Genomic DNA, 27,439 nt, shown 5'->3' on the forward strand with positions numbered 1-27,439 from the left:
CTATTGTTGTTGTTTCCCCCTCTGCTCCTGGAGGAAAAAAATCGCCACGTGTGTCAGGCGAGGCTCCCTGGGATTTTCGGAACCACATTTTACCACTCTTCTGACCCTTGGGGTATGGTCTGGAAGGACTGGAAAAACGGACTCCCATGGCAGAGAGACTCTTGCCTTCTTGCTCAGACCTAGTCAAAGTGTCTTACACCTGTGGTCCAAAAAGAAAGGAACCATCAAAGGGGGTGTTGGTGAATGACGCTCTAAAGGTTTCCGCAAAGTTACACAGCTGCATCCATGCATGTCTCCTAAGGGCCACGCCCGTACCTGTGGCTCTACTTGCACCATCGTCTGCATAGGAAATGAGCCTCATGGAGGAGTTGACTACAGAATTAAGGGTCGCCAGCTGGGAAGTCACTTTAGCTTGAGCCCCCTAGGCTGATGGATCTTGAAGGGTATCTCCAAGCTCTTTAAGGAGATCCCTCTGAAGCCGGGTAAAATGGCATAAGTAGTTCAGTGACCTCATAGAAAAGGTCGTTGAAGCAAACATTCGCTTCCCGTATCTGTCCATGGTCCTAGACTCCTTGTTAGGAGGATGGACAGATGAAGAGGTTTCCGCTAACTCTTTTTTGGTGGCTGCTGCTACCACCATGGCATCAACAGGAACACCTTTGGTAAGGAACTGCTTATCATGGGGTGCTGTGATGAACTTGCCAGGTCTCCTCGGAGTTGGTTCCACTGTATCCGGAGCTGACCAAGCCTTTCGAGCCACCACAGACATAAGTAGATCGAAAGGTGGAGAAACCTAGGAGGTATAAGGTCAGGAACCGAATGCATCCAGGAATACAGACTCATCCTCGGTAGGGGCTAGGGGATTCCAGTTCCCCCTCTGCTTAAGCATTTCGAGGATGTCCGAAAAGAAAACATCTTCAGAGGGGGATCTCGGGGGACCCTTCCGAATATTCTAAGTCTGTATCAGAAGTGACAGACTCAGGGGAGTCAATGTGCTTCCTCTTGCACTTCTTCTTACGAGGGGGCTCCTCTGAATGATCAGGGGAGGCCTCGGAAGAAGAGGAAACACCCAATGGGGTGTCCTGGAGCACCGGTTCCCCACGCTTGGGGTCTGGAGGAGGAGCAAAGGTTGGCACAGGCACTACAGGGGACGGAGCCGATGGGGCCGATAATGGAGCTGACTCAGTGGCCAACACACTCCTCATGACATCCCCCCTGCCACGATGCAGAGAAAGCTCCAGTTCCAAGGAAATCGGAATCTTTCTCCGCACCGAGGAAGACTGCTCAGAGACCGATGTAGGAGACGAGCTCACCTGCGCCGAAGCTCCGAAAAGGAGAACGGGGTCGGACAAGGGTCCGATGCCACTCGCCCCCTCGGAGCCGACGAGGGAGCTCCGACGCCCAGATCCCTTGACGGACGGCACCATCAAGGGAATCGGAGCAGACAATGGAACCAAAGGAGATAAAGTTATCGGAGCAGACGGTTCCACTACTCAAACCCCAACGAACTCCGGCTCTGAGCTCAATGGAGTCGGAGGAGGAACATCGATAGAAGTGGATGGAGCAGACACCTGTTGAGGAGGGCTGGACAACATCTTGGCAAGTGCCTGCGACTTCAGCAACCTACTGACCACTCTCTCCACGTCGTGCTCAGAGAGCCTAGAGGATCGAGAGGAGTGAGAAGATCTGTGACTGCGCTCGCTTTGCAGCAGGGGAGACTGAGGAGCCGAATGTATCGATTCCAGAGAAGGGGACCTCAGCCTCTTCTGGCTCCGCGAAGGCTCCGAAGTTTCTGATGGAGCCGACGGGGAGCTAGTCTTATCGGTTCCAGCCGGAACCAAAGTAGCCGGTAGAGTCTGAACCAAAGACGGCTCCGAACTTGGAGCCAACGATTTGGTAGATTTAGGGGATTTCACAGGCTGAGTCTTGGCCGGTGAATCCTGGGGCTTTAAAAAGCCCCTAAGAATAAGCTTATTCTTACGCTTCTGAAGAACTCTTGGACTAAATGCATGGCAGATAGAACAAGAGTCCTGCAGGTGCACGGCACCTAAACAATAGACGCAAGAAGTGTGCCCATCTGTCAGAGACATTTTCTGACAGCATGAGTCACACTTCTTGAACACAGACACTTTGGATTCTTTGGACATCCTGTAACAAAAAATACAACAATAGCTAACCAATCAAAATACAGTCTACAGAAAAAAACACAGTACACTACCGACTAAAGCTAAAGTTTTTTTTTTTTGATACGAAAGCCTCTAACTCAAATGGCTAGCCTATAAAGAAGGAGGAAGGAAAGCCTCTAACTTAAACGGCTAACCTGACAGGAAAGGAATAAGGAGGGGGGAGGGGAGAACTCTCTAAATTAAACGAGTTCTAAAGGGAAGGGAAGGAAGCTACAAATACACACTTAGCTAACACAACAAATATAAGACTAAAAACTAACAAAACCCCCTGGGAAAAAGACTATTTCTAGTAAAAAAGTTCTATAAAGAAACGTATACGAGCCTGAGCCAGAAAAATGACACCTCGCAGCTGAAGCAGCAAATGAGATCTAGATAGCTAGCACTAGGCATCATGGGATAAGGGGTAGCCTCGAGCCAGTAAACAGCTCTCAAGATATAGAAGATGGCCGAGTTGGAGCAGAGGATCGGCTCCGATCCCAACCAGCAAGAACGAAGGCGAGATAGACAACTTAACATCAATGGTTCCCATATACCTCGTCAGGTCACTCCCAAACGATGAGGATGGGCGAAGGAGGGTGGGCAGCTGTAGAAGAATGAAAATGGACAACACAGATGCATAGTTATTGTGAGTACATAACTTTAACATCTGATGTTTTCATTTTCATTCATTCTTCAACATAGAGTCCACAGCTACGATAATCTTGGGTAGCCCTCATGGAAGGCTATTCCGGAGAACTGCAGAGCCAAAAGAAGCTCTGTTCCTGAATATGATGTCCAAATTGTATTGGACCAAGTAGTCGCAGCACAAATATCAATTGAAGCTCTGGCCCAAAAAGCAGATGATGTATCCATGGATCTAGTTGAATGAGCCTTTGGAGATTTAGGTAAGGACAATTCTCCTACAGAATATACAAAGGACATGGAATCTGTTATCCATTTGGCTAAGGTAACCTTAGATACTGGTTTTCCCAGTTTGTTATTAGCAAAAGAAACAAAGACATGATCATATTTTTGAAATCCTTGTGTTCTATGGAGGTAAAAATAAAGTTGTCTGTGTACATCTAAAAGATGTAGCATGTATTCTCCCTTGTCCAATTTTGGAAACTAGACTAGAAAATTGATTACTTGATTCATGTTTGACTCAGAAACAACTTTGGGCAGGAAGGAAGGGTTTTGTAAATAAGGTCATTTTGTCTTTGTGAAAAACCAAATAAGGCGATTTTGAAGAGAGTGCTTGGAGTTCAGAAACTCGCCTTGCTGATGTAATAGCAACAAGAAAAATTGTTTTCCAAGATGGAAACTTCAAGTCTGACTCAGCCAAAGGAAGATTTTGGGTTAAGGTTTGCAACAAAAGAGTAGGATCCCAGGGTGCAGTAGTGTCTCTTACTTGAGGTCTAAGCACAGGAGTACCCTACAGAAAAGCCTTACAAATTTTAGAAGAAGCTAGGGGGAGTGCATTATGTTCGATGTGGTAATTAGAGATGTCTGCAAGCCAGACGTTTACAGTGGAGAAACTGGCAGCATCCTCAAAAACTGAAGCCACAAAATCTAATATAGCAGGAATTGGAGCTGTGAAGAGATCCAACTTTCTTTGTTCTGCCCAACATGAAAATCCTCCTGGTGGAAGGTTTATGAGAACAAGTTAAAATCCAATGAACTGGAAAGGAAAGCCTGGAGTATCTAGCCATCATTGGAATTTGAGAAACCATGCTGTTAACTTGAGGTCTTGAATGTCCAGATGAATCATTCCTGATGGGTGTGATAGCAGATCTGGACTGGGAACCAGTGTTCAAGGCAGACATAGAAGATGACAAGGGGATGGGAGCCACATCTGCAGTGGCCAGAAGGGAGAAATGAGGATTATCTTGCTCTTCAACTGTTGTGCTTTCTGAAGAAATGTGGGTATTAAGGGAAGGGGAGGATTAGCATACAGGAGATTGGGGGGGGGGGGGCTAAATGTGGAATAAAGCATCTGTCTGATTCTCCCGAGGGGGATTAGGGTAAAGAATCTGCTGCATTTGTTGAAGGGAGAGGCAAAGAGGTTGCAGCAATGTTGAACTCAGTGACAAAAAATAATTTCTATCACTACAGGATTGAGAGACCACTCATGCGACATCAGTATGGATTGCTGAGTTTGTTGTCTAAGATGCTGGATTTCCCCAGAATATGCATTGCTACAATAAAGCATTTGGAGGAGATCACCCACTGCCAGGCTTTCAGTGCTTCTCAGCAAGGGGGATAAGATCTAGCCACCCCCCACGTTTGTTGATGGACCAAACCACTGACATATCGTCTGTCTAGATAGCAATCATACCTAGATGGAAAGAATGTAATCAGGTCTTGATAAATGTGCAAAAGCAACCTTTAAAGAAGGAAAGCTGCTGCACCAAGAAAACATCAGTTTGGGACAGGAATGTGATATACAAGAATTTGAGCAAGAGGGTGTGTATAAATATTTGGGAATCGATGAAGGATCAACAACAAAACATGACAAATGTGAATAAAACTTAGTAAGGAATATTTTAGAAGACCAAAATTAATACTGAAAACAGCACTGACATCTATGAACAAAATCCAAGCTATAAACCAATTTACTCTTCCTGTCCTAACTTACAGTTTTAGAGTGATCGTCTGGCCCCAAAAGGTGTTGGATAGATTGGACAAGAAACAAGAAGGGTGCTTCATGCTCATCAAATGATTTATAAAAATCAATGTATACCAAGACTATATATTCCCCATTCTGAAGGAGGGATGGGCCTCCTCAAAATTGATTATATGTACAGATTTGCAGTTGTGATGCATATATATCTGCTAACCTCACAAGACCCAAACAAGCGAAAGTTGTAAAACATGAGCTGAATAAGTCTAAGATAACTTCCCTGCTTAGTTTTGCAGAAGCATATTGGCATCAAGCGGGAATAGAAATTAAACCATTACTAGATAAAAATTAGGCAGCAACTGAATGTGCCAAAACAACAAAAGAAAGAATATAAGGTAAAGGACCAGATGAGAAGGCAAGAAATGTGGAAAATGCATAAATATAGTTGCAAGTATAGAAAACTCTTGGAACAACCTCATGTTGATCAGGATCGAACACATGAATGGTTAAAGAGAGGTGAAATAAAACCAAAAGATGAAAGGTTAATATTGGCAGCCCAGGGTAGCGGATTACAAACGCGTTGGTTTACAAAGTCCACTGATCATGTGGGAGAAACAGACAAATGTAGGTTTTGTAAAACTGAATTGGAAACAGTCGCACATCTTATTGCCGGTTGTGATATGCTAATGGTAGAAGGACTGTATACTGAAAGGCATAATAATGTGGCAAAGGCTGTTGCATTGGGGGCTGTGCAAACATTATAATATTGAAGTAGCTGAAAAACACTGGAAACATAACCACAAAGCATCATAGAAAATGATGAAGTTTAGATCATATGGGATCACCCATTACCAACAGTTTAAAAAATAGATGTGAGAAAAGCAGATACAGTAGTTCAAGAAAAAACAAAACAAAAGTAGCACTGATCACTGAAACTGCTATACCCAGTGACTACAGTGTCTTATGTACAGAGAGACTCAAAGTCATAAAATATCAGGACTTGCATGCAGAAATGAGGGAAATGTGTAAGAAAAGGAACAACTGGTCTTATAAAAAGAGAATCTACAGTCATACTTAGATATGTTACCAATACATGTAACTCTGTACGAATTGCAGGAGTCGTCATTACTGGGCACACTGTGGGTGTTGCGAAGAGCACTTCTGGCTAACATCAAAGATTAAAACGATACTTATTTCATGAACTTTAATCATACTTTGACTTAGGAATGGGGTCCATTCCCACCATGATATTAGAAACCCAAAATATTTGGAGTAATTGAAAAAAAGAGAGAGTTCTGAAAGGCCTGCAATGTTAATAGGGCCATTCTCATCTCTAAGACACTGATATGCAAATTGGTCTCTTCTTGGAGACAATGTACCCTAAACAGTCCTTCCCAAGAAATGCCCCCCACACACACAAATTGGGAGGTGTCTGTGGTCAGCGTGGCCTTCGGGGGAGGAAAGATAAATGGGCATTCCTGACAAAGCTCATTGGACAGGCTCCATCAAAGTAGGGAATCCTTGCAGTCTCACAAAATCTTTATAGGATACTTTAATGGATGCAGAAGCATCGATCATTGTACTGACCGGGTCCATTGGAGAATTCTCCATTGGAGAGACTCCCACCTAAAATTTGATAGTCATCTGAACTTAACTATTAAAAAAGTACATGCCAAACTGGGGTCACTCTACCGTATCAAACCATTTCTTACCAACAACACAAGATCAGCCATTGCTCGCTCCCAACTTCTATCCACCCTACTCTATGCATCTCCCATTCTGACTAATCTCAACAAAACTGAACTAAGCAAAATGGAAGCTTGCTATAACAGAATTGCCCGTTTTGCTGCAAATTGCTCATATAGAACTCATCACTGTACTGCTTTGAGACAGCTCCACTGGCTTGAACTGCCCAACCTCCTAACCTACAATCAGCTCTGCCTCTGTCATTCTATCTATTACCTCCCCAATAAGTGTCCTGCCCTCAAAAACCTAGTACAACATCACTCAGCCAAAAGGCCTCTTAGATCATCAAGCAAACTACTACTAGAAGTCACCAACAGCTACAATAGCTTTGGAGATGCACTATATAGTAGTTCGGTGGCTAAAAAAATGGAACTCTGTCCCTACTAGCATTCAAAACACATCATCCAAAGCCTCCTTTAAAGACCTCATCAGGCAACATCTCAAGCAAAGTTGGCAGTGCCATGATTGCTCCCCAGGCTAGTGAAAGCGGATAACATATGCATACTAAATCTAGAGCAATTTATAATAGTTTTTCAATCTTACTCACAAACACTGGCTAATCTACAATGTATGTACTGTACCTGTGTACTATGTATGTATTCTACCTACATTCCAAAGTTCAGCTGTACACCACAAATCTATTACTTACCTTTATTTTTAAAATTAATATCTTTTTTGATTGTTCTCCCCACTGTAACTGTTTGTTTGTGCCGCATACCACTGTAAAAACATGTCTCTTGTAATTTTTGTGTATACTGATTATGTCTAAATAACTAAATGTGCCTGTAATTTTTCTTTGTGGAGCTTTTCTCCCCGGGCCTCTGCTGAAAAAGGGCCTTTTCGGCTCAGTCAGACACCCCCGGTTAACAAATGTAAAATAAAAATAAATAAATAAAAATATGAAAGTGAGCCATGGGTAAAAGAGTGATTATTGTAGCAACTGAACCTAAGGCTTGAAGAATCGGTCTCACAGGAGGAGAGGGATGGTCCAGAATATGTCTGACATGCAGTCTTAGGGAATAAATTCTGCTCTGGGGTAGGAATGTGAATGTTTGACTGTGTCCAGGTGAGCTCCTATAGAGTACAAGACTTGAACTGGTTGAAATTAGGACTTGGAAAGACTTACTGTGATTCCTAGGAACAGACACAACTGGTGTAAGTAATTCCTGACCTTCTCTAGGAGATGCTTGGTTGGTGTGGAAAGGAGCCAGTCGTCTAAATAAGGAAACACTCTGAATCCGTGCAGTCTGAGTTGAGCTGCCAACACTGTCATGCATTTGGTGAGTATCCTGGAGGCTGTGGTCAGACCAAATTGCAAGGCTCTGAACTGGTAATGACTGGCTCCCAGTCGAAAACACAGATATCTTCGAGAGCACCTGTTTATTTTGATGTGATAGTACACATCTTAAAGCTCTATACAGCACATCCAGTCATCCATCTATATAAGACGCAGAAAAGATGGAAATGTGACCATCAGGAACTTGGAATTCTTCACAAACTGATTTAGATGACTAAGATCTACAATAGGTCTCAGGTCTCCCAATTTCTTTGAGACTAAAAAGAACCTTGAGTAAATTCTAGATCCTGCTTGATCTGGTGGGATATTTTGGATTACTCTTTCTAGCAATTTTTGAATTGTTTTGAATTTCTAGGCTGCTAACTCCCTCTGATTGGGTGTAACATTGGGGAAACATCTCTTTTGTGAGGGATTTTATTTAAAAAGAATGAAGAATCCACTGGATATGATCCTTGCATCCAAAAACCTGTTGTGATGGCTGTCCAGGTGTTTGGGTCAAAGGAAAAGTGCCTCCTGACTGCCTCCAGAGAAAAACAGTCGGGCAACCTTTCAGAAGTGCTGAAACAGCCTATCTGTGAAAGAGTTTTCAGACCCTTGGTTCTGTGAACCCCCTCTACCATGAGGATGGCATCTTCTGTTATTATTTTCCCCTCTGCCTCTGAGAGAAAAATCCCCACGAGTCCTGCAAAGGTCTTCGAGATTTTTGGAACCACATCTTCTTATCACCACACCGATTCCTAAAGAAAGGTCTTTGTGGGGTAGAGAAATGGATTCCAATAGCAGACAAGATCTTTCCATCTTGCTCACAAATGCGACTTTAACTGTGGGCCCAAACAGGGAAGATCCATCAAATGGAGCATTGGTGAAAGAGGATTTAAAGGACTCTGCAAAACCACACAATCTTATCCAGGCATGTCTCCTTATGGCTATGCCTGAATCAGCATGCCATTTGGGAGGAGTACATTTTCTCTTCCTCTGTCGACAAAGACCCTGGGGTAGACTTAGACGGTTCCTTGATAAAGTCCCTCTGTAATCTCATAAAATGTGACAGGCAGTTCAGCGACCGCAAGGCAAAGGTCACTGAAGTGTAAATACACTTTCCAAATCTGTCCAATGCCTCAGACTCTGTATTTAGTGGCTGTGATCATAACCATAGCATCCACAGGGATTCCCTTACTCCAATACTGCCTGCCTTTGGGGGCTCCTAGAATCTTGTCTATTCAATGGGAGATAGGCTCCATGTTCCCTGGTCCCTTCCATGCCTGGTGGGAAATAAGAAACACAGCAATGCCTGGTGGGAAATAAGGTCTATAAGGTCAGCCACCGGGGGGGGGGGGGGGGGGACAATCCAAGACAAAGCTGGCCACAGTTAAACGCTTCCAGAAACACCGATTCCTCTGGGGAAGGGCAATGTGAGGCCCAACCACCTTTTCTGGCAAAGAATCTCCAAGATGTCTCTGAAGGAGACATCTTCAGGTGGGGACCTAGAGGACCCTTCCCCTTCATCAAAATCAGTGTCCTTGGTTAAAGATTCCCGAGGGGAATCTAAGTGCCTCCTTTTGCATGCTCTCTTCCAGGGACCTTTTCAGTGGGGTGTTCTGGAGAGGTATCGGAAGAGACTGGAGTTCCTGAACAGGAACAGTCTGGAAGCTCTTATGGGCTGGCTGCCCCTGTAGAGAAGGGTGATGACAATAACTGCCCTTGAATTAAAGCCAGCACAGGTCTCTCAAGGCATTTGCAAATGAAAAGAGCCTAAACAGTATGCGCACTCCCTGTGTGCATCAAAAGTGATTATCTTATGCCCACAGGAAGTGCACTTCTTAAAACCGATAGGTTTTGTCAGCCATACCAATTACCAAACAAAAGCCAACCAACAGCAATTAAAAGAAAGAAAAAAAGAAGCTCTACAAGTTATTGTATACAAAGAGTTTTTTCTTATGAAAAGGAAGAGGGAAGAAAGACAAAATAAAGATTACCTACCAACAATGGTTGAAAGAATACCTAAAAGGTACAGAAAGAAGGCTTAATACCAACAATGGTACAAACAATTGCCTAAATGGTATTCCAAATGTAAGAAAGAGTAATGGAATAATGGAAGGAAGGGCTAAAAGGTATAAATAACTATAAGAAATAGAAGAAAAAAAATTCTATTTTTACTCACAGTAGCAAACAAGGCAACCTAAAGCCCAAGAGAACGCAACCCTGATCAAACTGTTAGAGCTGCAAACGAGATCTGAGGTAATCTGGCAAGTAAGGGGCATTGTGGGTAAATGGAGGAGTTTGACAGTCAGATCCCAGAATCTAAAGAGATTGGCCAAGTTGGATATAAGGATCAAATCTGAGACCCATATGTTGAGGAATGAATGAAAATGACAACATCAGATCTACTGCTATCAAACGAAATTTGAGGAGGAGTAGATACATGCTTAGTTTTCTGTTTCTTTTTGATAGGAAAGAAACCGCCAGCCACATTAATAATGGCATCAGCTGCTTCCACATGGTTGGGCAATGCATTCTGACACAACAAGGAAACATTCCCTGTTCCCTCTCCCAGGACCAACAAGAGTGGCTCTCAGTTACAGAGGACATGACTAACCCTCAGTCCACAGTGGCTGTAGGTGCTACATCAGAGGGATCCAGAATAAAAGATGCGCGATCTGAGGTGCAACAAATGGTTACAGAAGGGTCACCCACCTTCGGCTGAGGCAAATTGCAAGGCTGCTGTGGTGGTAAACGCTGTTGTGGCTGGTTGAAGGACTGACTGTGAGGCCTGTAGTCTGTTCCATAGTTAAGAAGAAAATGGTGCCTCTTTCCTGGGGAAGACGAGCAGCAACTGCCAGTAAATACAAATGTTCATTTTTTGACAGAAAAAAAAAAAACACTGTAAAAAGCCTTTAAAACACTATGCCATTCCCAGAAAAGAAAAATAAATACAATTTCTCCACAGAAAAAAATGTTTTCAGTAACTTTACACTACTTCTACACTGGCAGAATAAAACACAAGTGCTCCATTTAAAAGTATGTTAAAACACAACAATCCTAACTTTAAAAGAATCTTCCTGAGTAAGAAAGTAATAAAAAATCAACAAAATTAAGCAAATGGATGGTCTTTTAGTTAGCTCAGCTTGAGCTACTTGACACTTTTGATGTGTGGAAGGTGCCCTGAAGCTATGGAAGCTGGCAGGCTGTGATATCCTTGGCAAGCTATGCCCCATATGGCTAAGACTACTGTAGAGTTCAATATAATGAATATTTGCTGTTTTACTTGTGGAATTAAATGTCCTTACAGTTATACCTTTTTTTTTTCAGTCGCTCTAGGCAATCCTTGTTGATGCTATCAACGATGAGAATTTTCATACTTTGACAGACTAGTACCAGCAGGCAGGAATGAGTTGAAAGGAACCTTTGTTAAATTTAGTGTGCTGTAAAAAGACATATTGTCTGAGGGTAAAGGGACACCTTATCACCAAATTTAGTATCCGAAACATGAGATGGAAGTTGTAACCTGGTCTGTGAAAGCCATGGTCTATTTCTCCTCATCAGAACTGAAGGAGAAGAAGGAAGAGATTGAGGCTTTTTACACAGACATAACCCTTGCTGCTTTGGATTTGCTGTGATCGGATGAAGCTTGACCCAATTTCAGCAGCAAAGCATTACAGTAATATTTCCTTGGCATTTTTTTCCTTACTGTACAGAAGCTGTAGGAGAAACATCAAATGTCCAGAGGACTGACAACCTAGTCAGTGAATTCCCTAACCGTAGTGTCCTGGTATGAGACATCCCTGCCTACTGCACTGAAGTTAGCTCTCAAACATGTCTGCTTCATTGACATCCAAACCCAGGTGACCTATCCATAACATCTAGAAAATAATTTACTAAAAGTGAGAAATAAACACAGAAGTCTCAACAGCCCAAACTGAAAGGACTCAAATCCTGTACTAAAATCCTGAGACCTGACAATAAATGTGGGCTATTTTTATCTACCCAGGATTTAAGGGGTTTCCAGTATCAGGTACCATTTTAGCAACCAGACCACAAACTAAATCTTCCTTCTTCCTCTCCTGCAACACACTGTGGAGGCAGTGATGTGACATGGAGAAAGTAGGACTTTTGTGTCTGCAGTGGGTAGGTAAGTGTTTGACTTAAGTAGCCAGAGAAGGAACAGTCCAACTCGGGAAACCAGTTCCTGAGTAACTCAGTCAGTAATGTCTGCCTCTATAAAGCAAGCAATGCAGGCTCCACTGCTTTATTTACTTATTTTTTTGAAAGGAAGACACCCTCTCTGTGCTTCTTTTTCCTTTCGAAGGCTGTTCTTTAAGGGAGATGTTTAACTTTAGTCACAGATCTGTGATGCACGGAAGAAACAGTCAGCATCATTATACTTTGAAAAAGCCTGTGAATTCCTAACTATCCTAACTTTTTGTTAAATTCAGCACAATGCCTACAGTTGTCCGTACTATGACCATCTGTTAAACAGAAAATATACTATGGATGAGAGTCTTTTGGAGGAATCCAATATGTTTTGATAGTTTTAGCTTGGGATTTCACTAAAATAATACAAAAACATATACAATATGTCTCTGTATTAATGAAGATAAAAGTGAAAATTTGTACTTAGTATTATTATGAAATGACAAGACAAACAAATGAAGCAAAGCAGAGCAACCATCCACTTCAGATGGCATTAAATAAATAATGGAAGTATGCTATGTACTTTCTTATATTGATCTGAATGCACATGCCTATGGGGATGTCCATCTACTAAAAAAAGATGAGGCTGTGGGACTGACATTCACCATTAATTATTTCACATTTGTATAATGAATTTCAGCAGTAATGACCCTTATGACAAACATCATAGTCATTGTTTGGCATTGAAAATTCTTTATCCCATTACTTACTGACAAGTAGTACCAGAACAACTTCTTAATAGCAACACTGACACTAAATCTCTAGAAGATGTACATTTTGTCTGCACCACAACAAATGGTTTCTTACAGATATTAAGTTCTTACCTGCTGTACAGAATTCCACAATTTCACTCCAGTCAGAAACAACATAATCTCCATCAGCCTGTTTAGATGCAGTCTGAACTGCTACTGTGTATTCTGTCCGAGGACTTAGGAACCAGTGACCTCGTACTGTCATGGGTAGAGGAACAGCTTTAGCGACCAGTTTAGTTGGAACATCCTGAAAAAGATACTTAAGTTATTCTAAATGGAAAGAAATATAGTGATAATTGCTATAGAAATAAGCTATAAGCAATAGAAAAAGAAGTTATGTCTTACCATAACGTTCCATCTGTATTGTTGATCCTCGTTCAGTCATTACGCATGGGTATCGGTTCCAAGTTCGGAACCGAGCAGGCCATTTTCCAGGCTCGCGTCAGCTTCAATCTCTCAAGCAAAACTCTTACCCACAATCCCCCTCTCCCTGTTACCTCAGATTGAGTTTGCAAGTTAAAGAAGGTAGAGGCTACCTCTGGTCAAATAACCTAAGAGAACTGGATGGTGAGATCCACTAGAAACCACAGGAGGGGGAAGGAGGGAGGGTTGTAATGACTGAACGAGGATCAACAATACAGATGGAACGTTATGGTAAGACATAACTTCTTTATCTGATATTGTTAATCCTCGTTCAGTCCTTACGCATGGGACAGAGTCCCCAGCTTTTATGAAGGTCTCGCACAATTTATGGGATATAAGAGAGGAATCTTGGACACCCTCATGAAAATAAGAAATTGCAGCCAAATGAACTCTAATGGTAGAGGCCGATAGACCCGATTGAAACAGGTCGGCCAGACAGTCTAGTATTATCGATACTGGTGCTGAAAAAGGGTCTACTTGTTTATCTTTCAGCCAACAGGTAAATTTTTTCCACTTGCTCAGATAAGTAATTCTAGTGGAAGACTTACGAGAAATCAATGAGAATATCACGTACTGGTAAAGAAAGATCATTCTGCCTGGCAATCAAGGGAATTGGAGTAGCCAAGCAGTTAGCTTCAGGCTGTTCAGGTTGGGATGAATCAGGTTGTGTGGGTGTGAGATCAACTCCTATATTGGATGGAGAATCCATGGTCGATCTAGTAGGTGAGGCCAAAGGAATGGGAACCAAATCTGTCGGGGCCAATATGGTGCTAAGAGGATTACCTTTCTCTTCAACCGCCGGGTTTTCTTCAGAAACTGGGGAATGAGAGGAAAGGGTGGAAATGCGTAGAGAAGACCTGAGGGCCAATCGTGGACTAGAACGTCCCGGGGTGACTGTCCAGGAGGGGGAATCAGGGCGAAGTAGTTGCTGCATTTGTAGTTGGTCAGGGATGCAAAGAGGTCGCAGCAAAGATGGCCCCAGTAGTGGGAGATCTCCGCCGCTATCAGAGGATTCAGAGACCACTTGTGAGGTTGAAGAATGCACCTGCTGAGTCTGTCTGCTATCATAGTGGAACTCCCAGGAATGTGCGTTGCTACAAGAAAATGGTTGGTGGCCATAGCTCACTGCTATATCCTCATGGCCTCTCAACAAAGGGGCTAAGATTTGGTTCCACCTTGCTTGTTGATGTACCAGACCACCGCCATGTTGTCTGATTGAATCGCAATTGTCCCAGACAGCAGCAGGGGATGGAATGCTTGCAACGCCAGAGGCACCGCCCTCAGCTCTATAACATTTATATGCAGATGGGCCTCCAGTTGGGACCAAGTGCCCCCCCCACCCCATCAGGGAGGCATTCGTGGTCACTGTGGTCTTGGGTTGCTGGGGGGAGAAGTGGTGAGACCATTGTGAGAGATTGTGTGTCATCCACCAATTTAAATCCTGTTTGCACCTGTGGGTTACTTGAATCATTGCTGAAAGAGGATGCTGAAAGGGATACCACTGGGTGAGCAGTAGCCACTGTAGAAGCCTCATGTGAAACCTGGCCAGGTGAACAATGGTGATGGAGGCTGCCATGGAACCCAACAGCTGTAGGACCGAGTGAGCCGTGGATTTTTCCTTTGAAAGGATTAGTATTAGTTGTTGTTTTATCCTTAAAATTCTGTGCTCTGGAATAGCAGCTCTGCAGTTTTTTGTGTCCAAGACAACCCCTATGAATTCTGTCGACTGAGATGGGGTGAGATTGGATTTCTACCAGTTTATGGTTATGCCTAGCCTTTGAGCAGCGAGGAGAGAGTATGCCAGGGCTTTTTTCAGTAGATGTCTGGTGGGGGCGGAAATGACCCAGTCGTCAAGGTACGGAAACACCTGGAATCCTTGAAGTCGCAAGTAAGCTGTGACAACTGCCATGCACTTTGTGAACACTCTGGGGGCTGTAGAGAGTCCGAAGGGCAGTACTCTGAACTGGTAGTGACTGGCACCTGCACGGAAGTGCAGAAATCTTCTTGATGGCCTGTCCACCTTTATGTGGTAGTACGCATTTTGAAGATTGGAGCACATCCAATCGTCTTTTTCCAAAAGCGGGAGGATAGACTGTAGTGTGACCATCTGGAATGTTTGTACTCTCACAAACTTGTTCAATACACTGAGATCCAAAACTGGTCTCCAGTCCCCGGTTTTCTTTGGTACCAAAAATAGTCTCGAGTAGAATCCGGATCCTATCTCGTCTGGATGACTTTTTCTTAGCAGCTTTTCTATCTCTAGTGCTGCTTCTTCCCTTTGACTGGGTGGAACGTCGGGAAGATTTTTTGAAGGGACGGGACAAAGATCGAAGGGGATATGATAACCTCTGGTTATAATCCTTTGTACCCAAGAATCGGTGGTGATGGTTAGCCAGGCAGAAGGGTACAAGGAGAAATGTCCCCCAACCACCTCCAGAGGAAAGGAGTTGGGCCGCTCTTCAGGAGTGATGGTAGGATTGACCAGGGAAAGAATCCCTGGAACCCTGGTTACGCGGTCCCCCTCTACCCTGAAAGGAGCATCTTCCCTGCGAGTTTTCCCCTCTGCCTCTGGGGGAGAACTCGGCCTGTGTGTCACGGAAAGGACCCTGAGATTTCTTGAACCATATCTTCCCACTCTTTTGGTTTCGGGAGAAAGCACGTTGAGGGGAAGAATAACGGACACCTACGGCAGAAAGGGTCTTACCGTCCTGTTCACATCTGGCCAGTGTGCTTTTAACTTTGGGCCCAAACAACGAGGAGGTCTCAATGGGGGCATTAAGAAAGGAAGACTTAAAAGGTTCTGCAAAGTTGCACAAGCGCATCCAGGTGTGTCGTCTCAAGACCGCAGCTGAACCCGCTGCTCTACCTGCTCCTTCTGATGCGTGAGATATCAATCGCATAGAGGAGTTAGATATAGACTCAATGGTGGCCAGCTGAGAGGACACTTTGCCACGGACCTCATCAGACACTGCACCAGCCAAGGTTTCAGAGAGCTCAGAAACCAGATCCCTTTGAAGCATGGTAAAATGTGCCATATAATTCAGGGACCTGATAACAAAAGTCGCTGAAGCAAGGGTGCACTTCCCTATTCTGTCCAGGGCCCGGGACTCTGTTAGGCGGATGGACAGTCTGGCTTTCTTCTTCTGCCAGATCCTTTTTTGTTGCGGCCGCCACCACCAAAGCATCTACAGGAAGACCTTTGGACCAATGGGGATCCAAAAAAGGAGGGGACAAGATCTTATCTGGCCTCCGGGGAATAGCTTTGACGGTATCAGGGGCCTTCCAAGCACGCTGCATGATGAACTTGACAAGTTCATCGGCAGATGGAGTAACCCAGGAGGTAGGGGGCCAGGCGCGAAAGGCCTGCAGAAAAACAGATTCCTCAGGGGTTGGATCAGAGGACTGCCAGTCACCTCTCTGTTTCAGGATTTCGAGGATATCGCCAAAGGATACCTCAGAGGGTGACCGATCCTTCCCCCTCATCGAAATCTGTGTCTTCGGTGAGGGACTCCTCTGTGGAGTCCATGTGCTTCCTCTTACACAAACTTTTCCGGTGGACCTCCACAGTGGGAGAAGCTGGGGAAGACAACGGAAAGGGGGATTCCTGAGGGAATATGTCCTGAGGCCCTTGCACTCGGTGTCCGCTAGGTGCGACTTGTGAAACCAGTGTACCAGAGGAGGGCGGAGGTATAGACAAGTCCGGTATCACCAGCAGCAGCGAATGCCTTCTCCATCAGTTGGGATTCTGGTCCACCCGGAGAGGAGTGTATGTCTAGGACAGGGGGCACTCCTCCCCTAAGTGGCTCAACCTGCCGACCCGGAGTCCCTGGATGGCTGTGGAGCAGCAAGCTGTGCGTGTCACAGCTGACATCCTGGGTTGTAGCAAAACTTTCCTGCCATGAAAGCAACTGCGGTTCCTTAGTGAGATCGAAAAAGGGAACCGCAGAAGGGGAAGACTGTACTATATCCATGGACTTCAAAGGCAATGAAGGAGGAGAATAAGAAGGTGTCTTTGGAGATGGGTGATCACCTCCCAAGGAAGGATAGTTCCTCAGGGGTGGAATACCTCTGGCCAAGAATGCCTGGTCCACAAGACGCAACACATCATGTTCGGAAGGGCTTCTATTGGACCTCACAGAGACTGAGGGAGAAACAGGCCTGTTCACAAAAGAGGCAGACTTGGTGTCCATCTCATCTGACCGCACCGAGGACAACGGTGCTGAGAAAGACTGAACTACAGTCTGCACCGAAGAAGTCATCGGTGCCGATGTCATTGTCTGCACCAACAAAACTGGAGTCAATAAAGGCCTCGGTTCCGAGGAAGATCTCAGAGCTGACGCAGTCAAGGTCTGCGCCAACTGAACGGTCGGTGCCGATACAGTGGTAATGGTCTGAACCGAGGAGCCCTTCGGTGCCGATATGTAGAAGGCTGCAGGAGAGGACGAGCCGAAATCACTAATAGAGCCAAAGGCCTCGGTGCTGAAGGTCTGGGCACCGAAAGCGCTGGGGCTGACAGAGAGCTCTGGAGCCGCAATTTTAGCCTTTTTAGGTTTTGGTTGGTGAGAGTCCCCAGCCGGGGACGAAGGCAAGGATTTAGCCTTAGTAGAAACATTAATTTTCTTATGGGCTTTAGGAGGGGTTGAAACCTCCAACCCAGAAATAGCCCCTGAAAAGGGAGATTTTAGAATTCCCTTCAGTATCAGCTTGTTCTTCCCTTTCTAATAAAGTTCTATTAGAAAAGTTTTCACATATAGTACAAGGTGGTTCAACAGATAAATGGGAAGCTCCCAAACAATAAACACAAAGAGTGTGCATCAGAAGTAGGCAGTTTGTGTCCACAATCAGAACACTGCTTAAAACCCAGACTACCTTTTTTATCTGCCATATTAACTAATAGAAAAGTACCAACAATGGTACAAGAGAGTACCCGAAGGTATGAAAGAGAAAGGGAAAAGATTACCAACGATGGTAGAGAGAAAATTACCTTGAGGTAAAAAAGGTAAGTAAAAGACAAAAAAACCTGAGGACATTATGAGCGCGAGATGCGATAGTGCAAGAGACAATAAAATATCAACTTTTCTGACAGAAAAGTAATTTGTAAAGCAATTAAACAACAACTGTCTGTACTTAGCTCAAGAGAAGTAGCTTGACACGACAGGATGGCAATGCGGCAAATGAAATCTGAAGTAACAGTGAGAGGGGGTTTGTGGGTAAGAGTTTAGCTCGAGAGTTTGAAGCTGACGTGAGCTTGGAAAATGGCCGGCTCTATTCCGAGCTCTGAACCGATACCCATGCGTAAGGAATGAACGAGGATTAACAATATCAGATGCAACACTTGTGATATAACTGCAAATTAGTTTTGTTAAGCTGCTGGAAGTTAAAACCTAACACACGGAATAGGATGGTAAGCTCAAGACGCTTATCAAATGCAGTACAGAAGACAGTTAAGGTGGTGACATCTGAGCCCACAGTGTTTCCACAAAATAATTATGCTGCATAAAGCCAAAAAGAAAGAAAATGGGAGGGTGACAGGGCTACAACTTGATGAATGAATGAAAGAAAGTAAGGCTGAATGTAAGAATACTTAGCATAACAACAGAACTGCAACGAAAGGGATCAATGCAACAATTAATTAAATGTATGAATTAATTCTTACCTACTCTTACTTAAGAGTTGTCAGCTTTTACATTAATGGTCTCTTAGCCTCGGGCATACCTCTCAACCTGGAATCATCAAAAATCTGGACAAGGTCCATGAAAAATAGGTACAAATCTGTATGCTGATTAACGTAAAATCTGCATACATAATTACATAACCCCACCCTCTCCAATGGAATTGTGGGATACCAACTTTCAAATGCAAACTGAACAACAGAACCAAAATATAGCACCAGAGTCCCCCTGCAGCCATTCCAATGTCAGATCACCTCACTATTTCACCCTATTTACCATAAACACTAATGTGTGCATACTGCTTTACTTCTACAATGATTATTTGGATTTTAACATTTTATAGCATAATGCACAAACACTAATCAATATCTGCTAAATAAAGCAATACTGTCTCACAATGAAAATAGACTTGGCAAATCTGGCATTAAAACTTCTCTGCCCTTGAAACTCACATACATTGAAACAGCATTGAAAACCACACCACATCCAAAGAAAATGCATCTGGCCAGTGGTGGATAAAGATTACCTTTGGACTGTTTTCAAATCATAGGCCCCTTGCACACAAAACAAGTAACATGCATGCGTTCTTTTATACACCTTCCTGACTTTATTAAATTATATTCCTTGTATAATACAGCACACTTGTTAGACTTAAGTAGAGTGCATTTTAAATTTATTGTTTAAATATTTTTCCGTAGGCAATGAAACAAAATGCATGAACCAGTAATGACAAGACTGCCCTATTCAGAACATTTCCATTATAAAAGTCTACTTAGACACACACACACACACACACACACACACACACACACACACACACACACACACACACACACACACACAGCTTGTCTATAGGATATGGGAGGAAACTTAAGCATTTAGTGAAAATGTATGTGGAAATATGGAAGATAAGCAATTTCTGCACGGAAGGCAACCCCAGCTTAGAATGAAACTGGAGACCAAAGTGTTGTAAGGTACCAATGCTAACTGCTATGGCACTGTGCTGCATTTCCTTATACAACATAAAACTTATCTTTCTAAACCACAAATATCATACAGAAGTGCTTTTGGAAGCCTTGCACAACAAGAAAAAGGCTCTTAGCTCTGCAGAATTTTTTTGAATGGAACTGTCCATGTGTTCTAGACACTCTGGGTCTAGTGAGGATTTAGGCATGTATACAATCTTTTACTAAAATATACCTACTGAAAGGCAATACTTAAAACAAAATAAAAGAGACATTTCAATTAAGCAACTACAATCTGTCCATCATAGCAGCTGTTTCCGTCCTACAAAGGCATCCAGACGTTTCCAAACAAGGCAATTAGAGTGGTGATCCAAACTAACTTAATGAGTAATGGACCAAAGAAATTGTCATTTCCCATAATGATGTGCATCACGCGCGGCATAGCTTTCCATTCAATTAGAAAGGTTAATACATATTGTCATTTCTCATAATGACAAGCATCACATGGAGCATAGCTTTCCATACAATTAGAAAGGTTAATACATATTGTCATTTCTCATAATGACAAACATCACATGGAGAATAGCTTTCCATAGAATTAGAAAGGTTCATTGCAAGTAGAATTAAATGGCACCAAAGTGGCTCTCAATAACAGCTGAAAAGATCATAACAGAAGCATGCGTATATGTAAACTTCATCTAGGATAATAAGTGTATGACAGAGTACGAACCAGTTTATGCTGTAAAGTAAATAGCAACACTTGTAATCTTATTGGGGGTTATAAAAAAATCATTAGATTAAAAAATGTCTCACAGTAGCAGCTTTAAGATAGGTGTTTTGACAATATAAAGTAGCAGCAGCAGTACACACCCTTCCTTTGCACAGCTTACTTCGTTTCAGAGTGACTCAGGAGCGATAATACAGCCATTCAGAGCGAGTGAGCCTGAGCGATTACATCCACAAACAAAACAGAGCTTTCTAAATAAAACCAGGAGCGATTACATCCACAAACAAAACTGGAGCGATAACAGCCAGACAAGCCTTCTCACAGTTCCGGTTCCCACTCGCAAAGCATTTGAAACCAGAGCCAGAAATAAGTGCGCAAGCTCAATTCCGACAGGCTGGAAGCTCTGATGGAGCTGACATCATTGCGCACGCGATGTCAGCTCACAAAGCGCGAAAAATAAAAATACAAAGAAAAAAAATCGGAAATGAAGGGGTGCCACTCGGGAATCGTGGCGTCCCATTATCTGGACCTCAAAACTCGGTAAAAAACGAGTAATTCGGGACAGTTGGGAGGTATGGCCCCGGGCAGTGTATTGCAAAAGTTTTCCACAGATGCCTCTCTGGTAGAAATGACTCCCTATGCATAAGTTTCATTACTTGAAGTTTTCTTCAATTCTCTGGAGGTCCTTATGACTTTCACACGGACTGCCAGAGCAAAAAATCATTGGCCTTAGAGAAGCCAAACAATATTATCAGACTGAAAGATAACTGTCTGCAAGTTTAGTAAAGTACCATACCAGATATTACAGTAAACTACTCTATATCTTTTCAGGAAGAAGAAATAAAGGTAGCCTAACAGTTAGAGAGATCTCTCCTTGATGATCCAGTTACAGCAAGTACTCCTGTCACAACCTTACTACCTTCCATAGGACGAGTCACTTTAACAATAAATCATAATATCTGGGTAATTATGTAGTATCATAATTCTTTGGAAGGAGAATATCTGAAACTCCCCAATACCATGAAAGGCAGTCTTATACCCGTTAAAGGTACTGATACCTGAGAATGAATTTTTCTAAGCAAAACACAAAACTCTTCAACAGATTTGAAAAACACACAGCAAAGTAGCTATATAGGACATACTAAGTATTTCTTAGGGGGGAAAAAACGATGCCTACAAATACTGTTGAAATAATTTAAGATTACATTGTCATCTTTTCCTTTTAGAATCAAAGATTTCACTGTAAATGGACAAGTGTAACACATCTGACAAAACCATAGAGTCTATAAAGATAAAGAAGCCAGAAAAGGTATGTTGTGTGGCCATTTCTATACTTTCTCAGGAAAATGAACAATGTGTGTATACATACATTTCTGAAAATCTTCAAGATCAGATTAATATTATCCTTTCCTTTATAAAATTAGTTTACTTCAAATGGATATATAATCCAAAATGGCTCCTAGTGTTGGTCTTTGGGCTTTTCAAACCTAGTGGAGGTGACTGTTTTCCCCTGGGGTTGACAAGAAAGGAAAAGTCTATTATGCTGCTATATCATGTCAAATTCTTGATCTGTGTGCAGTGGAATTCTTATAAACCAACCTTTTTTCCAAAGGATTCTATCCAAAAGATTAAAATAAAAACATGGTGTGTTGATTGTTACTTAATGTTGCTGGATTTACTGAGTTTCATTATTACCACTTTCTTCCAGTATACTTCATCAGACAGGTTTTAGTGAATGAGATTGCATTTTTGACAAGTTTAAATGCTTCTAAAACGGGGTGTGGTGGAGGACAGCTGCTGCCACTGGTGTTTAGTGTTTGACTCTGTAGAATCACCGATTAAGACTGGCTCTCAGCCTGAATGGAAGGAAAAGCTAGTCTTCCATTTACACAGGTGGTCTGACTGGTCCAGACATCAAATGGATGTATGAGACGGGTCTATATTATAAGATTGACGTTTGAAAATATCGAACAACATTTGTTCAACATCATATGGTCGATGTCTTCAAATATCGACCTTATAAAAAGACAAAAAAAAAAAAAAAAAGTGCCCTAACGGGTTTAAGCAGGGGGCAAGCCCCCCACACCCCCAGCTACTCAAATATACCAACTCCGAAACCGCACTACATTGCAGTAAACAGAAATCTCCCCTTACGGAGATTTCTGTTTACATGCTCGAGATTCTGAGCGTTCGATATTCTAGTGTCGACAATGTCAGATTCGACATTGTCGGCTTTCGAGAATATAATATAGACCCTATGAGACACATTCAGTAACACACTGTAGAGTAAGAATTATGTTTTAGAGAAAAGCCATTTTATACAGTAAATTGTATATCCAGTATATAAAAATATTGCTTGATGTAAACAGTTATCAAAGAAAGCAGATGAAGGTCAAGAACAAGGACCACAGCCAGTTAAAGGAAAGTCAATCAATGCAAGCTACACTTATACACATGTTATAAAGCTGTTTTGACAGACACCACAGAGGATCTGATACCTAGCAGATAGACATTGTTTTTTTAAGGTATGCTTCTGCCTTTCTTTTTCCTTCTTTTTTCTTTACACAAGGAACAACATAATACTTAGGAGTGTTAGACATTGTCTATCACAATAAATTAGTATGACCACAGGAATAAAAGTAGACAATGTTAATCCTGTCTCTGGAATTTGTTTGTTTATTGCAGTAGCACAGTGATAAAATAAATAAAACAGAACATATTCATAAATACAGTAATCACATAATTCCATAAACAATTGAAACAATATGCAAATATTAGCAGAGAAAAAAAAATGTTAATATTTCTAGTAAATATGAGAGGGAAACAGCAGGTTAGAACCGAGGGTCAAAGAAGGAGTAATGTAGGTGAGGAAGGAATTAGGTTGTGTGTCCAGTGGAAAAGCACTTGCCATTGGATTTTTGATTAAGGTGCCTTTTGAGTTAAAAGTGGGGAAAGAAGAAACTTATTAATAACTCATAAATTACAATACAATGTATAAGTAGTCTTAGCAAGAGATATAACATTACTCTTTGATTCAGAAATCTGTAAACAATAACACTGGAATGATATGGGTGAAGGGTACTGCTTCTTTAGCAGTAAACAAATATTTTAAAGTCAAACAACATACTTGTGCTCATAATTGTAAGACGGTCTATAAAGTTAAGTGAAAAGTGCTTTTTAGTGAATAAAACAAGAAAACCTTACTTTTTATTTATTACTGAAATTTGTGCTAAATATCTATGTTTGTTTATTTATTTGCTATTGAAATTTGGGTAGCTCTATTGCATCTTCTTGTATTTTTAAGTAAATTTGAATTAGATAATATTAAATCAGCAAAAGAAGTAATCTAGATGTTGAGATTTAGCTGTAAGCCAAAATCTTCCTCCGTCTGTATATCTTATACTTCAAAGTAAATCTGGATAAGGTGGAAAAAATCTTCCTCAGTCTGTATATAAGTGTGAACATATGTATGCATATATATATATATATATATATATATATATATATGGTTCCCCTTCATATGATTGAATTCCTCTAAACCAGAATCTCGAATTTAGAGAAACTTGAACATATGAAAGGGACAAAAAAAAAATTAACACCTTTCAAATGTTTTCGCAAGGGGGCTTCACCCCCCTGCACCCCCTACTTAAATATACCTACTCAGAGATCGCACTATACTGAAGCAAAGGGAAATCTTCCATTCCACTCTATACGCGTAAGCGCAAAACGGAAGATTTTTCATTCCTCCGCTATAGTGCGGTCACAGAACATTCACAATTAAACTGCTAGGGTACAGGGGGACCTGGCCCTCTGCAATAAGGTAAGTTAACTTATTTTTTTAAACCTAAGGCTCCCATTCACAATTTCGAGTGAATGGAAGTTTGAGATTCTGGTCTCGAGATTATGAATTTCGAGCTTCCATCCATTCGATCTTGTGAAGGGGTACTATATATATATATATATATATATATATATATATATGTGTGTGTGTGTGTGTGTGTGTGTGTGTGTGTGAATGTATGTATGTATGTATGTATATATATATATATATATATATATGTGTGTGTGTGTGTGTGAATGAATATATATATATATATATATATATATATATATATATATATATATGTATAATCCCTTTTAAATCTCGAAATACTGAAAGATCGGCTTTCAGTATCTCCAGACTAAAATATCGAAAGTGCAGTTAATCGAAACTGCACTTTACTCAGTTGTATATTAACGAATCTGCTGTTGGTGTGGTGTGTTGTGATTTGTGTTTGCGGCGCACTGTGGTCTGCGAGTTAGATATGGCAGACTATGTGTGGCTGTGTATGGATATTCAGGTAGGCTGTAAGTGTTTAAGAGTTTTGGGTAGGGTGTTTTGTTTTTTAGTTTTGTGGGAAGTTTTGGGAGTTGGATGGGTGAGTGTGTGCATTACTGTTGATGGCGGTGTGTTTTTTGAATGTGTAGTTTGTGTGTTTTTCGTGTGCATCTGTGATGGTGTGCAAAGTGTAGGGTGTATAACGGTAGTTTTTTTAATTCATGGTAGTGCGACCTCGCAGTTGGTATATATATATATATATATATATATATATATATATATATATATATATATATATATATATATATATATAAGTAGTGGGAGTGTGGGGGGTGCAGGGAGGCTTGCCCCCCCCTGCTTATGCATAGGTTTTGTAGGTGTGTGTGTTTAGTGTCTTAGTTAAGGTTTAGGGGGGAGGTGGTGGTTGTGATGTTGTAGTGGAGGTTATATTAAAAAACTGAATGTCACTTGCTGAAAATTCAGTATTATGAATTTTCGGTATAATGATATTAACTTTTTTTAAATAATTCGATATAGTGGGTGTTCAGTGTTTAAGTTTCAAGATACTGAAAGTCAATATTCAGTCTTTTGAGATTTAAAAGTAGACCCATATATATATATATATATATATATATATATATATATATAGAGAGAGAGAGAGAAATACACACACACACACACACACATATATATATATATATATATATATATATATATATACAGCGAGAGAGAAAGAATGAGTGAGTGAGACAGGCAAAGATAGATACAAATGTCAATTTAAAGGCTGAGAATGTATAAAGACTTGCCAAATAAATACATTAATACAGAAGTCATTATTACATATGCTCAGATAAAATGACTAATTTAATAACAGTATGATGACCCTAATCCCATGGTTTTATCCATAAACACTGTATAAAGTTATGAGAGAAAAGGAAATGAGCCAGATACTTTAAGTGAAGAAAACAATTGCTATGGACTTTTGCCATAAATACAGATCTGTAATGCAAAAAGGGTTGGTCTACAACCAGCAGGACTGATGCCACAGGTACAAGGACTGGTAAACAAACAATCTTTCCTAGGCTAACATGAAACCCATTGGCTTCCCATTATGCATCATAGATGTCTGCCTCTTCATATCTCCTGTTGGAGGAATTTTGCAGTGTAAAAGAAGAAAGGGGAGAAGAGAAGGAAAGAAGAATCCAGACCAGATACCTCAAAGGTGGTCGACAGAGGAAAGGTGTTACAGAGGCAGGATTTTATTCTTATACAACTGACATTAAGGTCAGTATCTAACTTTTGTACCTCATAACAACAGTTACCTTCCACTATAACCAGGAAAACAGTCTCTTGGATGGACATCCTCACAGGAACATACTGGATAATGGTGGCCTTAAAAGAACACCTGGACCCTGGAATGCAGTGTCTCTCAGATGTGTATAAGGTATACCAAGTGGCTGTTATTTATAAGTTATCCAGGGAAGCAATATGAAAGTGGTACAGCTCTTGTGGAATGTGGTCTTGCTGAAAATGCGAGGGACACAAGATATTTATAGCAACACAATTCTCTGCAGCTAGACAACCAACTACAAAAGGGTAAGCTTAGAAACTCTTCAGTTAAGCACTGATCTCAATGTGGTAAAATGGATAGTAAACTGGCTCAAGGACAGAATGCATGTTGTTAGAGTTGGTGATACCTACTCAGTCAGAGAGATTACAGATGGTGTGTCAAAGGATCTGTGTTGAGCCCTCTCCTGTTTGACAGTTTTTCTCTGACCTCAAAACTAATGACACTGATCTCTGGTTAACCAAATTTGCTGATGAATGCAAACTGGGTGTTACTGTTAAGTTGATCCTCGATATTCATACCCTTTAGTAAGTATTAATACAAGTGAATATCTGGCATACCGAAAACGGGCTTAAACTAAACACTAAGAAATGCAGTTTCATCCCTTTTGGGAAACAGCAAATTTCTTCAGCCTACTGCATTGCATCACCGCACTATCAAGTGAGTCACTGATTAGACATCTGGGCACTTGTTTTGATAGTTCCCTTCCCTTTGATTATGTGGCAAATGTAGTTAGGACATCATTCAATATCTCATAAGAAATTTCCAAAGACATCTCATCTAAAACTGGGGAAGTCATTGTTCTCTTATACTCTTCTCCTGTCAGACCATTATACACTACAACACATCTCTTTACATGTTTCATATCAGACTCATCAAAAAACTTGAAAAAACACAGATGATCCTAATAAAGGCAACCTCTACTCTCAATAATCTTAGCTACTAGGAACAACTGGAATCATTGTCCCTGTACTCAGTACTGTACAGGCTCCTGAGGGAAATCTGTGTCTTACATGCCCTCATGGATCCTAATATCCTTGAACTCCTTTTTCTTGATAAGTCAAATAGTGCAGCCAAAACTAGAACAAGAGATTTCACCCTACATCAGGAAATAAATAAAATTTGATGGAGGGATAGGTTCACCACCTACTGCCTCTATCTGCTCTGGAACAGTCTCCCACTATAGGTCAAGAAACATGATTCCCTGCTGTCCTT

General features: G+C 41.6%; 1 protein-coding gene across 4 annotated transcripts in view; it reads right to left on the reverse strand.

The window, feature by feature from the left end:
• Window positions 1-27,439, reverse strand: part of PHYHIPL (phytanoyl-CoA 2-hydroxylase interacting protein like) — a 959,792-nt gene that overhangs the window by 197,362 nt on the left and 734,991 nt on the right. For all 4 annotated transcript variants that reach the window (XM_044090002.1, XM_044090000.1, XM_044090001.1 and 1 more), the window contains one exon: window positions 12,844-13,018. In XM_044090002.1, coding sequence (XP_043945937.1) covers window positions 12,844-13,018 — 175 coding nt within the window. The remainder of the gene's footprint in view (window positions 1-12,843; window positions 13,019-27,439) is intronic.

This window comes from Protopterus annectens, chromosome 12.part0 (assembly GCF_019279795.1).
Source record: "Protopterus annectens isolate FY-2018-M chromosome 12.part0, PAN1.0, whole genome shotgun sequence".
Lineage (NCBI taxonomy): Eukaryota > Metazoa > Chordata > Ceratodontiformes > Protopteridae > Protopterus > Protopterus annectens.